This window comes from Rhopalosiphum maidis, chromosome 2, assembly GCF_003676215.2.
Source record: "Rhopalosiphum maidis isolate BTI-1 chromosome 2, ASM367621v3, whole genome shotgun sequence".
NCBI classification, from domain to species: domain Eukaryota; kingdom Metazoa; phylum Arthropoda; class Insecta; order Hemiptera; family Aphididae; genus Rhopalosiphum; species Rhopalosiphum maidis.
The window spans coordinates 2,206,660-2,222,738 of NC_040878.1; the positions used below are offsets into that span (position 1 = coordinate 2,206,660).

Below are 16,079 nucleotides of genomic sequence, written 5' to 3' on the forward strand. Positions count from 1 at the left end.
TGTTCTTATAGTAATAAAAATATTATTTGTGTATTCGAGATTACGAAAAACGATTTATTTTATTTTTCGAGTTATCGAGAGCAAAAGGCTATTAAGTCATTAAGTGTAATGGTAGTTTCAAGGGGATTTCAAAGTAGTCCGAGATAGGTAACGAAAAATTCGAGATAGCGACGTTCGGCATAATAAGTATCTACTGTTATTGAGTTTTATTAGTACCTACCTACCAATTTTTAAATATTTGAAGAAAAAAATTATTCTTTACATTACGATACCTAAGTATAATAGATTACCTTATACTATTGAATACTTTTAGAGATATTTTGTTGAACTTTATTTGTATGTTTGTTTTGTTGGTAAAAAGCTCATATTAAATAAATACAAAATAAATAAAGTAGTAGGTAAACTAAAAATAAAATTTATGGTAAAATATATGGGTGCTGAAACGTCATCGACTGACATTCAAGTATAGCCCAAATAATTATTTTATCAACAAATGTTGACATTAGTATATTACCTAACCACAGTTGTCGCAATACTTAGGCTAGGTTACAATGAGCGACGAGAGGGTACTTATTAAATAACTTAGCATAATTATAATGAGCAACTATTGTTGGCGACTTAGAAAAGACGGTTCGGTTTTGCGTCCCAATAAATAACAATGCGAATCAATAGATGTTACAATGGCACGCCTACACTTGTTTCAGGTGTTCGCATGGAATGTATTGTTGATCGAAGCCGGCGAAGAAGAACACTTCGTGATGGACGTCCCTCTGCTAGCCAACATGCTACAGTTCACTGATGCTAATTGGAAGTACAAAACAATGCCCTCTGATAACTATTGTATAGGTAATACACTAGTATTTATGTACAAATAAAGAGTATATTTGATTTAATAAGTTCCTATAGGTACATATTACGAATTTTATCAAATTATTAGCTTATATAATATGTATACAAGTAAGCGTATTAACTATTCATCGACAACAATATTACATATTCAATTATTTAATAAATATTATCATAAAATATTTAAGTACCTATTAATTTTATTAAAAACCTATAAATCGCTTCAAACCTAATAGTTATAAAATCATGAACTGTAATACAGTGAAATCTGACTCAACAGACAAAATAACCAGGTCTTAGCAAAAAGATAGGCATTTCAATGTATTTCGACCTGTTTATAATGGATTAAAAAAACCACATTAAGTAAGTCTAATGTTTTTATTTAGTTTCTATCGGTTCACAGTCAGAGTTTACATATTTCTCTTAGCAATGGCACTTATCGTACCGCGCAAATTTTTCAAGTTAAGACAAAAGGTGAACATACTGGTAAATTTTAAAATTAAATTTATACATTAATATTAATATGATATACGTACAATATTTTAGTTTTACCTTAAACAGATGTTTCTAATTTTACTTATAAAACACTGAAACATGTCTAAAATGGACATCTGTCTATAAGCTATAACAAACAATTATTTTGGTCCCATGACTGTCTATTATATACAGGTTTCACTGTAATACGATCTATAAGTGATAGGTGACAGATAACTCTTAAAAACATTTGATAAACTGTTGTATTTATTTTTCGAAAAATGTCGTTAAATTTTCCTAAACAAAACACCAAAACACATAATGTTCATAAACAGATACAATTTGTTTAAAAATTATAATACTGTTTTTATGTAGAAATTAAGGTTTACTGAAATACTAAATTCTTAATTAACTACATACTTAACATACACATGTAAATGTTTGTTTTTTCTGTTACAAATAAATAATATCAAACAATTTTTAACTTTTGTATGATAATAAAAAAGGACCAAGAAGTATTATTTCAGATAAATAAAAGTTAAAATGTATACAAATGAATTTTTTTTAACTTGTAGATGTTTTACATCTAATTTTAAAATTGATTATTTTTTAACTACAATTTTAATAACAATATTTTCTAATTGTAAATTAAAATAAATACAATTTATGAAAATAATTATTGAAAAAATATGTACTATTACAATGAAATATTTTTTAAATTTCATACCATTCTTTTAAGACATAGTAGTAAATATTTTTATTATCATAGTATAAATTTGGAAAAACTTTATAAAAAATATGTTTGATTTAACTTGATAATACGTTTAAAATAATACTAAGCCAGTGCTGTGTTAATATAATGGGTAGGGTGAAATTGTTTCATAATGATACAATTTTATAGTAAATTACTTTAATTATACTTTAATATAAAAAAAAATATATATTAATATTATAAATAATAAATAAATAAAATAAAAATAAATTGGTAACAATTCACAGCCCCGTGCAACACATTTTAATCAACACGGCACTTAGCTGAGCAAAAAAACACAATAGTTAGAATTATTCAATAGGATTGTCTATCAATAATGTCTAACTTCAATGTTAATACAAATATACATACACATATTAAAAATATATAATAAACACATTTATAGATAATTTAATTACATTCGTTGAAAGTTGGAAAAGTAAAAAGTTAATTTTATTAGTTAATAAAGCTAAAGAATAATAATAAATATTGTAAAATGTTAAATGTACCCAATCAAGCAAAATTAAATTTAAATTAAATATAATGGGTAACATACAATGACTAAATAATATTCCCAAAAAATGGCAAAACTAATAACGAATATTTAAATCCAATAATGGCATTAGAAGCTTGACAAGCTTATATAAGTTTTTGATCATGTTACAATACACTTAAAAAATAAAGAATTTAATAGAAATTGTAAAGAACATTTCTATGTAAGAATTCTATTTGACACCAGGAATTTTTGATAAGACTTTAGTTAAATCCACACCAGTTAAAGCTTGAACAGCTGGAGGTAATTGCCCAACTAATCTGTTGACTTCTGCTGTTACATTACTATTTCCACTTAATAAAACAATTTCCTCAGTTTTAGACAATGGCGCGACTATTTCAGCAGCAATTTTTGGTAATGCATCCATAATTAAAGACATAACAGCTGCTTCTTCATATTGTTTAAATACTTGTGCCTTTAACATCATTCCTTGGGCCTCAGCTCTACCAACAGCTTCTATTGCAGAAGCTTCAGCAAGCCCAATTTTCTTAATTCGTTCACCTTCAGCTGTTGCGACTTCAACAGTTTGAGTTCTAAAAAATTTTATAAATATTATACATTATATATATTTTTTTTTAATTAACAAATAAATTTTTTTACCTCTTTCCCTCAGCAATTGCTTGAACACGATAACTTTCAGCTTCAGCAGGCAATCTAACAGTAGAATTCAGTTCTCTTTCTCTACGCTCAACTTCCTGCACTTCAATTTCAATTTGTTTCTTTCGTTCAACTACTTCAATTTGAATTTCTTCATTTCTGATTTTTTGCCTTATTTTGGCTGCTTGTAATTCATATGCTAACTGTGCCTCAGCTTTTGCAGTGTTAACTTCCATATCATATTTAGCTTTTTGAAGCTTAAACATTCTTGAGTTATCTTCAATTTTTGTATCTGTTCCATATTTTACATCCATTGCCAACTTTTCACATTCGGCCTCTCTAATACCTGCATCGCGGTTAGCAAGTGCAACTCCAATATCTGCATCTCTTTTTACAGCAGCAGTTTGTGATTTTCCAAGTGAAGTTAAATATTGAACTTCATCAAAAACATCTTTAATTGTAAATGATAATATTTCAATCCCCATACGACCAACGTCGGGTGCGGCAACTTCTCTTACAAGAGATGCAAATTGATCTCTATCTTTATACACTTCTTCGACTGTTAAAGTACCCAATATAGCTCTTAAATGACCTTCTAGAGTTTGAAGTACAGTTTGCTTAATTTCATTAGTAGTTCGTCCAAGGAATTGTTCAGATGCTGTTTGTAGAAGTTCGTCAGCTTTCATTATTTTACACTGAGCTACTCCTGTTACAGTTAATGGAACTCCATGAACGGTTTCAACAGTGTCACACATAGGATTTAAAGTCATAACCTAAATAACAAAAATATATAACATTTAAATAATGACAAATGTATACTGTTATATCTATTATTATAATTACCTCAAGAGATAGATATTGAACATCTGTAATAAGCCACCAAGCCCATGCCCAACCACCAACAACTGTTGTTCTCCTGGTTGATCCACAACACCCACCTAAAAATAAAATTCAATGTTTTAGGTCATTCCAACAGGCAGTGCAATTATCCAAGAGGTAAAGTAATGGGAGGTTCAAGCGTACTTAACTATATGATATATACCAGGGGCCACAAAAAAGATTATGATGGATGGGCCAATGCAGGAAATGTTGGTAAGTAAAATTAAAAATTATACAAACAATATTTTATAAATAAAACATATTTTATTAAAAATGTTTTAGGCTGGAATGCAGACGAAGTTCTAAAATATTTTCTTAAATCAGAGGATGCAAATAATATCACTCTTCGAGATTATGGTTTCCATAAAGAGGGAGGATTTCTTTCTATATCAGAATCGCCATACAAGAGTATGTTAGCTAAGTCATTTGTTCAATCCGGGTATGAGCTTGGATATCCTGTAAGAGATTTAAATGGAAAAAGTCAAATAGGTTTTAATTTTCATCAATTGACTATGAAAAACGGATTAAGACATAGTACCAATGTAGCGTTTCTTCATCCAATACGCAAACGAAAAAATTTATTTATAAAAAAAAAATGTCACGTGACAAGGATATTGTTTGATACAACTGGCCGTAGAGCAATTGGAATAGAATATTATAGAGGAAACAAGAAATATAGAGTTTTTGCACGTAAAGAAATTATAATTTCAGCTGGGGCAATTAATTCTCCACAATTACTCATGTTGTCGGGGATCGGACCAAAAGATCATTTAATATCAAAAGGTATTAATGTTTTAAGCGATCTACAAGTAGGCCGTAATCTTATGGATCATGTAGCATTGGGTGGCTTAACATTTACTGTAAACGATACAAGTTCAATAAAAACGCAAAGGGTTTTGGAAAATCCAAATAACATACACGATTTTCTAAAATATCACAAGGGGCCTATATCAATACCAGGAGGAACCGAAGCATTGGCTTTCTTTGATTTGAATCGTCCTAATAATGTTGATGGTCACCCCAATCTCGAATTATTATTTATAAATGGTGCGGTGAGTTCAGATGAAACGCTTAAAAAATCATTTGGCATTAAGGACGACGTATATAATCGTGTTTTTAAAAATACAGAACAAAAAAATACATTTATGATATTTCCTATGATTATGAGACCAAAAAGCAAAGGATGGATAGAATTAAAAGACCGTAACCCATTTCGGTATCCAGCAATTTACCCAAATTATTTTGCTAACGAAAGAGATCTGGATGTAATAGTGGCAGGTGTAAGAATAAGTGAAAAATTAACACAAATGGATGCCTTGAAACGTATTGATGCAAAATTATGGAAAGAACCCATACCAGGTTGTGAACATTTTCGATTTGACTCAGACGATTATTGGAAGTGTGCAGCCAGACACCTGACATTTACCATATATCATTTGGCTGGAACATGTAAAATGGGACCAATAGGAGATCCTACAGCTGTGGTTGATCCAAGGTTAAGAGTTCATGGGTTCAAAGGACTAAGAGTTATTGATGCCTCAATTATGCCTGAAGTTGTATCTGCGCATACTAATGCACCAACTATCATGATTGGTGAAAAAGGATCAGATCTAATTAAAGAAGATTGGGGTATTATCGTTTAAGTTAGATATTTAAAAATTAAATAGGTAAGCCATTGTCTGTGATAAAAAGTAAAATAAAATAATTGTATTAAGAGTAATTTATTTTATAATATGTTTAATTATAATTTAATTGTAAATGTTTTAAATGACACTTTGTATTATATAATAATACATTCATATTTTATAGATACATGTTTTTATTTTTACTATACAATTATCATAGTAAATTTTTATTTTAGGCAATTTAAAAAGTCTGGTCAAGTTAATAAAGTAAACCTTCTAAACGGTTAAAAAAATTAAAATCAGTATCGTAACTATGAACTATTTTTTACTTGACGAGGGGGGAGGAGATAAAATATTAAATATTTCAATTTGAAATCATTAAAATGTAAAAGTCTAATTTAACAATACCTAGGAAACTTAATATAAAATAAAAAAACTTGTAACGTTATGCTACTATATATTCAATATTTTTATTTATTAGGTACCTAGGTACTATTCAGTCACTATACATACTTATTATATTTAATTTAAAACAGATATTTCTGCATTAAATAATGTATAGTGTATACTGTAAATACCCGTTAAAAACAGGCTGGTCTACTTTAATCCTACTAAAAAATATCGGTGGTCTTTGATCTATGATACGATAGAATCATAATATCGATTATCGACTATTGGCTATCATTGATTAGTGAGATTAACAGGACGCCACAATTGCATGTGTTGTCTCCGTTTCAGAAACGCACAATATGTATAACTTTCGTTCAGTAAAACCAATTTTGTAGATTTAGCTTAAATATTATAATAGAGTCAAATAATTTATTATCAAACTTTAAGGTAAGAACGTTACCTGTGTTAGTCTGTTTTTTACGGTATTTCAATTTTTAAGCGAGTTATGAGTATATAAAATATTAATATTTAAAAATCCTTACGATTAAAAAGCATGATATTTCCAAAATAAAAATGGACTACAATAATTAATTATATCAGGTAGAAGGAGTGAATTTCTCTTATTCAAATGGCACTATAAGAATAATGCATTAACGACAGAAAATCAGAACAAACTATAAATTTCTCGGTGAAAACGTACACAAAGAGATAGTTTGAACAAAATATTGTAGGAGTCTATTGAATACTAAAGAGGCAATAGTGGTTAAACAACTTGATTTATAGTTAAACAATTAAAATTAAGGTTTTATTTGATATTATTTTATTATTATTTATCTTTTTATGATTTATTATAATTTAAAATTATAATGTATTACTGCAGTAGTATAATACGTTTGTTTTATACACCATACAAAGTAAATAAATAAGAATATAATATAGTATACATAAATAGGTAAGTGCATATTATCGTTTGAATTTTATACACACAATAACTAATAACTAATTTAAATAAATGTAATAGTTAATAGGTAAAGTATTTAAATGTGTAAGTATATTAAAGTATATTTATCCCCCCTTCCTAAAAAAACCAAAAACAAGTCATATAATACGAAATATTTAAAGTTAGATATTACGAAAAAATGAATAGAGCTGAATATTAATAATAAAATAAGTAAATATTGTAAGGTAGGTACTACCCCGAAAATTTTTAAATGGTTAAAATATAATTTAAACCAGTGGTTCTCAGACTTTTTTTTACGTACAACTTAGGTATATTATCAATTAGTCACGTACCACTAATGACTAAAAATAGAACGATCAAAAATCCAAATTGTACAGTTAAATATATTTTTTTTTTAAATAATAAGGCAGTGAAATACTACAACTACAGAATAATAATTTTTATTTTATGAGTTTTTTAAAATAAAATATGAATTAAATAATTGAATGGGTTTATTATCGAAAAACGGAACTCCGCGTACTATCATGTAATCTTTCGCGTACCAAAGTTTGAGAACCGCTGACTTAAAGATTTATACTCTAATTTATGGTAATTCAATTTAAATGATTGGATCGTGACCAACTGGTAATGCAAATGAATGGTAAGACATTAAATATACCTATACACATATTAACTTAACTAAATAAAAATAAATATATTAGCAATTAATTTAAAGCTGACACTGAAATGTTGTCGACTTATGCTTCAGTCCAGTTAAAAATATTTTTAATGTAAAGTAGTTACCAATGTTAATTATCGATAATTTTAAATTTAATAGGACATACGTATATTACATATTAATATGCTATATGATTTCTAATAATATAGATACGATAATCACTATAAAGAATCAAGTTTGATTATCATTGGTAAACATCTACTACAATCAACTTGTAATAGAAACTTAAATGTTTTCGTTTCCTCTTTTTTTTAAGGATCAGTTTACTTGCACGCAAATTAGAATAGAGACATATAATTGAGAAATAAAACACAACAATTTAAAGTCAATAGGTACCTAAACCTAATAATAAAAGATGCCGCGGGATTTATTTTGTTTCGCTAAATAAGATCATTAAATCTCGTATCAAATGTATACTTCTTTAAACACGCTAAACCCTATAATTATTTTATTATAATAAGACTATAAATATATAAAAATATAATGAAAATAATATGTGATTTTTATGGTTTTAGTTTTAGACCACATCTTTAATTTTTTATACAACTTTATGTATAAAATACTTTTATTCATATAAATTTTTTAAATAAATAAATAGGTATACAGAATATGTACCTAAAAATTAACACATTGCTATTCTAAAATACTATATTTTTAAATGTGTACCTATATATTTTGATACTTATAAAGTTATAACACATATTTATGAATCATAGATATAATTATTTTGAATATTGGTCAGTTTTAAAGAGCATCTCATAATCCAAAGCACTGATAATAAATATAAATATTATGAAATTTACTATTAAATAAGTGGTCAATAAGCAGCGCTTAACATTATCTACATTTAAAATTGATTTTGCTTGCTAATTCAGTTCATATTTTGTATTAATTGTTTAGTTGATAAAATAATTGTCGAGAAATATAAAATCGTAAAATATTGACAATAAGAAATTATTTAATTTTTAACAGAAATGGAACTGTTATTTAATTTTATTTAATTATGCATATATTATATACAATTCTAATGTTAAATATAAAACCATCTATAATGACTTCAGATATTATATCTTGTTTTGAACTACAGAAGCTTATTCATATTAAATAAAATTATTATATTTTATAGAAAAAATATTTTTGGCAAATATCATAAGAATGTTGTAACTTTTAAAAGTATTATCGTCACGTTCTGCAATTCTGCATATTTTGTTTATATTAATAGCTATTTTAAAAAAAAATAATAACATTTTATAATTCCTAAATTATAATACAAATATAATTTACAATTGATTTAATATGCAAATAAAAATAAAATTTTAGTTTTAAGCTGAAGATATTATTAGTTCTACAGTGTGAATTTTTTTTTATCACATTTTAGGACAGATAATATGTTGATTTTTAATCTTTAATAATAAAAGTAGAAATTTTGATTTAATAAGGACTTTAAGGAAGATACAAATTACTTATAAAATGGGATAAAAAATCTAAGGGAAAACGGAAATACATAAAAAAAAAACAGTTTTCTAAATAGGTATCCGATATGTATTTTTATAATTATTCATAAACTAATGATTATTTTAAGCAAAAACAAAATAAGAAAAAGAAAATGTCTTTGAAAACTGTTGGTTAGTACTTAGTAACTGGTAAAAAGTTTATAACATCAATCCATCAATCATACATAAAAATAAACAATTTAAATATATAATTCCTGTCAATTAGATGGGTTGGGTTATTTTTTAAAGGTGAAAGGAGTTGTAAAAAAGTGAAATGGTTTGTACTATTTTCTCTAATCTTATAATTATTCAAATCCAGTCAAATCATAATTAATTTATGTAGTATTAAAACACATAATAATTAATAATAAATGTATTTATTATAATATTGTAATCAATATTATAAGATATTATAAGTAATTTTGAAAAAAATATATGTTATTTTTAAGAATTAAATATACAAAATACTTAAAGTAGAAGTTGAAATTTAATACAGATAATCAAATAATTGAGTAACTTTATAATTTATTTTAGAAAATAAATAAGTTTAAATATCCAAAAATTATTGGTTTGAATTTGGTTCCTTATGTGTTTATACAAAAAAAAATATATATACCTAATGCCAAATAACCTATATTAAAAGTTCATTAACCTAGCGCATGATTGTCAATCTTAAACCAGTAAATTATATGGAATGATATAAAATATTACTTGATCACGTTTAGTAGGAGTAACAGTATATTTGCAAACGTTGAATGAAAAGTATAAATAGAGGGGAGATTGACCTAAAATAACAGTATTGTTTGAAGGATTTGACACTGACATTCATTGTTCATGGCCAAGTACACTGATTCTAGGTTTATAATGAAAATTATTATCATAATATATCTATTTTTTATTTCTTCTACATCTTCAATAATTGTGGAATTATTTCAGTCAATTTATGGACAGTATCTACAACAAGGAATACCCTTTAGGGAAAATACTTATTTAGGTAATAAACCAATACTACGTGAGTATGATTTTATTGTCATTGGAGCAGGTCCTGGAGGCAGTGTTGTTGCAAACCGTTTATCAGAACAGTCAAATTGGTCAGTATTATTATTAGAAGCAGGTCAAGATGAATCTGTATATACAGATATACCAGGAGCAATGAGATTATTACAAGACACAGAGTATAATTGGGGTTATACTGCTGAACCTGCGAAAAATGGTTGTTTTGGTTCTAAAGATAATCGTTGTCCGTGGCCAAAAGGAAAAGGCATGGGAGGATCATCAATAATAAATGCTATGTTTTACACAAGAGGAAAAAAAGAAGATTATGATACAATTGCAGCACTAGGAAATGATGGTTGGGCTTATAATGATGTATTGCCTTATTTTTTGAAATCTGAAAACAATTCTATACCAGAATATCAAAACTCACCATTCCATTCACAAAAAGGAAATTTACATGTTGAACGAGTTAGATATCATTCACCACTTGCTGACAAATTTATAGAAGCTGGCGGAGAATTAGGATTAAAAAAAAATATTGATTACACAGTTGATCCGGACTATGGAGTATCTCATTTACAAGCCACAACTCTAAATGGACATAGAGTAAGTATATTTATTAACTATGAATAAAAATAAACTATATAATTTTGCTAACCTTATCAGCTAACTAGTCATATAATATCTTTTAAACTTATAAAAATTCTAAATCAATAACCATTCAAGAACGAGCAGAGGTGTATTATTTTTGAAGAACTATCACTCTTACCATTAAACTTATTTATTTATTGAAATATGATTCCAACAAAAATTAAAATATATAAATATTTCATTCTTATAAATTACAAAATATTCCAAGATAATTAAAAAAAAAACTAAATATTCAATAGAACCCAAAATATTTTCAATTAAAAAAAAAAAAAAAACTAGTATTAAATTTCATTTATATATTTAGCTATGATACATAGAAACTTAATAATCTGGACCCTAATTTATTTGTATAAATTAATTTAAAAACTTAATTCTAATTTTTTAACAAAGATTTGTTCTCAGGTAAAATTATTTATTCTGCATATATATTTATCATAGTTTTACGTATAATTATTATTTTAATCAGTATTAGATTATTTTACTATTTTTTATTTGTCATATATTCATATTTATTGTTCATTTTAAGTATTTATCTAGATACTAATTTTAATAAATAAACATTAATCTATATATTAATCTTAACAATATCAATAAAACTAATAAAATTAATGTCATTACCTACATGCATCTTGGTTGAGTAAATGAATAAAAAAAAATTAGAATTCATATTAAGATTTAATGATTAAAAATACTAAATTAATTAATAACAAATTATTCACCAATCTATTATAATTCATAATTGTTTTGCACCAAAGCCGACTATAATCAATCTATGTTTCAATAATATAAAATGTACCTATTAATAATGTCATAAAGTGAATTATTTATATTTTGTGATCTAAAATCAGAATTATGTTGATTCCTATAAGTAAACTATACATTTTTTACCAGCATAAGTCAAAATAATAACAATTTAAAAAAATACATAAAATATTGGTCATTTAGACCAGTGGTTCTTAACCTTTTGTGGTCGCAAACCGGTTAGGTCCGCGATTTAGGGTATATTAAAGTACCCTTTTAATTGCAGACTGGTGACGGTCCACGGTCCGGCGATTGAGAATCACTAATTTAAACTAAAGGTTCTCAAACTTTTTTTTTCATGTACCACTCATGTGTATAAGGGATAAGTAATGATTAAAAATTAAATAGTTAAAAATATTAAAAAATAATAAGGCAGTAAAAAATGAATTATATTGTGTAGATTTTTAAATTATTTATTTCCTGTATTAGCATAATTTCCATTTCCAGATAACAACTAATAATAATGAAGAATAGTAATAATTAGAATTAGATGAACTTATGCATTTTTTTTCCTTTCATTCTATACAATACTATCTTAGCTAAAAACTTGTTTCATGGTTCCTCAATTCAAATTATTCAAATTTTTTATATTTTTAACATTATACTAATAATAGTATATAATATAAAATAATATTAGATTTGCCAAAACTAACAATAAATAAAAAAACAAATTACTTTTCCTTACTATACTCTGTCCAGCAAGAGAACACGCTGCAGATCAACCAAAATAAGTTTTTCTTTACATTCTCCAATGATACCCAGCCATAAGCGAACTAGTTTTGATAGCATGGTGACACGAGGGGTTGCGCAGAATCGGCACATTCTCTTGCTGGACAGATCATATATTGTGATCTTTAGCATACCCATTAACAGACTATACAAGCGAGATATCAGGATTTTTTCCAGTGGACTGTTCATACAAATAATAATTAGAGGAATTCCTGATTCTAGTTGCCAAGAAAAATATTGAATAATATTAATTTTGGAGTCATTATTAACTCTGTTAATAATAACAGTTTGTATTAAGTGCGAAATATGAATAATTTTATTTGGTAATTATTAATTAGAGGGCAACATTCTAAAGAACTTCAAATCAAGCATGCATTTATAAACTAAAATAATCATTAAATATGTCCAGAATGAAAATAATATGAAGCATATCATCAAGTGACTTTTCATGTACCACAAAAATTGAGAAATTTTTATTAGATATTTAGACAAATTCCTGTTTAATTGAACCATTTCTAATGTTAATATAATAGATATTAGGTACCTATTTCTAAGACTTATAAATAATAAATCATAAACTTATAAAACCACATAAATAGGTACAATTTTAATTCATAAAAAATATAAGCTTTAAAGTTATTTTTTTTTTTTAGTTAAATAATTAATTTTTGTTTTATAGGTAAGTGCATCTAAAGCCTATATTCGCCCAGTTAAGAATCGTCAAAATCTTCATGTGGCTATATTCAGTCAAGTAACAAGAATACTTATTGATCCAAAGACTAAAAAAACAGTTGGAGTAGAATTTATTAAAAAAAGAAAACATAGAATAGTATATGCTAAAAAAGAAGTTATTTTATCTGCTGGTGCCATTAACTCTCCACAATTATTAATGTTATCAGGAGTTGGACCAAAAAATCACTTAAATAATCTTGGTATACCAGTAATCCAAGATTTACCAGTAGGACAAAATTTACAAGAACACTACGGCACAGTTGGTATAATCACATTATTATTTTTATTACATGCTACCTAGTTTAATATTTAAATTGTTTTATTTATTTCTCTATGTGAAAATTAAACAATTATTCTTATTGTATTAATGACGCATGATGCATGTATGAGCTATATACAAATGATCAATCTGAAAAAAGAGTTGTTCATGCATAAATCGAGTTAAAAAATACTATTTTTTTTTTTTGATATCTTGAATAGAATTAATATATTTTAGTTTTTTTGCCAAAGAATAAATTATAGTAAGCATAATATTTATTACTATAAATTGAACTAGTTAAAACATTATCACTATATATATATATTGATTATTTATAATAAAATCCAGTTATTTAAATATTTAAGTGACAATCATTAACTATTTGTAAAATATTTATTATACTTAGCTGATAAATTCTAATTTTCCTAAAAATGTATAACTTAATCAATTCATTCCAATAAAAAATGTTTTTATGATAACCATCTTAAACTAAACTATTGAAATGTATATATATTTTTTTTTTTTTTTATGAAATAGATGAAAAATTATAATGTTAGTTAATTATCCATCACAGTAGGATAATATAAACAATATCAAAAGTATTCATGAGCCTGTATAAATTTAAATTAATCTAATGTCACTTATTTAAATAATAAGTAGGTGTAAATGTCAGTTTTAATTTAATATTTTGTACTTCAAATTTTCATAAATTATCATAGAAGTTTTTAATTGTAACTGAAAAATTCAAATTCAAACTTATATTTCATGTAAGTTTTAAATTTGTATGTTAATATCCAACAAACATTAAGTATCCAAAGAATGAAACTTTGAGTGATTTAATGTTTTATAAAAAGTCATAAAATAATTATTGTTAGTGATTATATAATGAACATACTAAAATAGTAAAATACTAATATGTTAAAACAATTTTGAAATTAATCTAGTTTATTTTATAACTCGAGGAATGGATTAATTACATTTTAATTGAAAATGTTGTATTGTTTATTGTTTTTAGCATTGGAATTCTTAGTAAACCAAACAGGTCCATCACTCAACAAGCAAGCTTTATCAAATATTTATTTATTTGAAGAATGGTTTAAATATGGCAGAGGACCACTTACAGCACCAAATGGAGTAGATGGTTTAGGTTATATAAGATCACCATCCGGTAAAGATGTTGAATTAATATTTGCTCCTTTATCAGAAAAACCAAATACATTCCTCATCGCTACCTTATTATTACAACCAGATGCCCGTGGAAGTGTAACTTTGAAAAATAACAACTCATTGCACCCACCTATTATGTCTTATGGTTATTATGACAGTAATACTGATTTAGAAGATAATGTATATGCACTTAAATATGCAGTAAAATTGGTAGAAGAAACACAAGCATTTAAAGATGTTTCAGCAAAACTGAACCCAGAACCATACCCAAAATGTAGCCACATTGAATTTAGATCAGATGATTATTGGGTATGTTTATCGAAACACTTGACAAACACTTATCATCACCAATGCGGTACATGCAGAATGGGCGATGTTGTCAATAATGAATTACAAGTAATTGGTATCCAAGGATTAAGAGTAGTAGACAGTTCAGTACTTCCACATATTCCTAGTGCACATACTTACGCCCCAACTTTAATGGTTGGGGAAAAAGCGTCAGACATGATTCGAAGTTATTGGTCAAACAGACAATGACAAATTCAATAAACTATTTATTTATTTATTTAATTATACTTAATATCAATGTAGATACAAGTCCATGCAAATGTCATCACTTACCAGAAACAATTAGAGCTTTGTTAGGTCCAACAGTGTGTATTTGTCCCATTTTTGTATATTATTAATAAATGTTTTTATGTTTCTTAACATACAACCATAAATACAACAATTTTATGTATAAAATAGAATTACGAGTTTTTATTTTATCTGGTAGTTCACGCTTGATCTTTAATTACTATTCGCTAACATTATTTAACACAAAAACCATTGGTTGTTATTCGTAATAATGACTAAACTGAATGTAAATAATATGTAATAAACAAAAGTCACAATTGATTCAAAAATTAATAAAACACTATGCACAATTGTCAGTTGTGTGTTGAAAAGTAAAAAAATAAAAAATAATATGATACCTATTATTGAATAGTTACTGACATTTTAAATAAGTACCATTATAGGTAGTAAGTAGATAACAATATTACATTGGTATGTTATTAATATGTTTATTCAAAACATTGTAGCCGACGCCGAACTATTCAGTGGTACTGCATATGAAATATAACAATACCACGGATTAATTGAAACATTTTTAAAATCTGAATTCGTGGTACCACTGTATATGCTGATAAGCGACATGTAGAAGATAAGACTATTTGGCAACACAACTGTAACACTGTGCAGTGTCCAATACACCGGTGTAATGTACAGCCCGCGGATCGCGGTGCAGTATTGTCGCCTTATCGGCGTTATTATTCTGTGTTATTATTGCAGATTTGCAGCACGATCACCTATATGTAGATAAATCATAATGAATTCATTCTTTTTTTATTATCCATATTACTGTTTGTGTATTGACGAATCGATTTCCGATAAACATATTGTATTGCTTTCTATTT

At 26.3% G+C, this 16,079-nt stretch overlaps 3 protein-coding genes across 3 annotated transcripts in view; 2 read left to right on the forward strand and 1 right to left on the reverse strand.

Annotated features, from left to right (window-relative positions):
- LOC113552376 (glucose dehydrogenase [FAD, quinone]-like) overlaps positions 1-5,859 on the forward strand; it is a 22,477-nt gene extending 16,618 nt beyond the window's left edge. The window contains exons 3-5 of the mRNA XM_026955248.1: positions 705-846; positions 4,185-4,313; positions 4,383-5,859. Of these exons, the coding sequence (XP_026811049.1) occupies positions 705-846; positions 4,185-4,313; positions 4,383-5,743 (1,632 nt within the window). The 3' untranslated portion in view covers positions 5,744-5,859. The remainder of the gene's footprint in view (positions 1-704; positions 847-4,184; positions 4,314-4,382) is intronic.
- On the reverse strand, positions 2,112-15,599 carry LOC113552378 (flotillin-2). Its single transcript, XM_026955250.1, has 4 exons — positions 15,244-15,599; positions 4,065-4,159; positions 3,225-3,994; positions 2,112-3,157 (listed from the first exon to the last, which is right to left on the reverse strand). The coding sequence occupies exons 1-4, from the start codon at positions 15,290-15,292 to the stop codon at positions 2,797-2,799; spliced, it is 1,275 nt and encodes a 424-aa protein (XP_026811051.1). The 5' UTR covers positions 15,293-15,599; the 3' UTR covers positions 2,112-2,796.
- Positions 10,102-15,371, forward strand: LOC113552377 (glucose dehydrogenase [FAD, quinone]-like). The gene is made up of 3 exons (XM_026955249.1): positions 10,102-10,889; positions 13,144-13,459; positions 14,471-15,371. Exons 1-3 carry the CDS (start codon positions 10,122-10,124, stop codon positions 15,157-15,159), a joined length of 1,773 nt encoding a protein of 590 aa, XP_026811050.1. The 5' UTR covers positions 10,102-10,121; the 3' UTR covers positions 15,160-15,371.
- Positions 15,600-16,079: the final 480 nt, after the last annotated feature.

Excerpts from the sequence above, each read along its gene's own strand:
- LOC113552377 (XM_026955249.1), top strand. The coding sequence starts at position 10,122 with ATGGCCAAGTACACTGATTCTAGGTTTATAATGAAAATTATTATCATA. Across the intron at positions 10,890-13,143 it reads CAACTCTAAATGGACATAGA|GTAAGTGCATCTAAAGCCTA; the intron begins GTAAGTATATTT and ends TTTGTTTTATAG. Across the intron at positions 13,460-14,470 it reads AGAACACTACGGCACAGTTG|CATTGGAATTCTTAGTAAAC; the intron begins GTATAATCACAT and ends TATTGTTTTTAG.
- LOC113552378 (XM_026955250.1), bottom strand. The coding sequence starts at position 15,292 with ATGGGACAAATACACACTGTTGGACCTAACAAAGCTCTAATTGTTTCT. Across the intron at positions 3,995-4,064 it reads TTCAATATCTATCTCTTGAG|GTTATGACTTTAAATCCTAT; the intron begins GTAATTATAATA and ends TTTGTTATTTAG. Across the intron at positions 3,158-3,224 it reads GCAATTGCTGAGGGAAAGAG|AACTCAAACTGTTGAAGTCG; the intron begins GTAAAAAAATTT and ends AAAATTTTTTAG.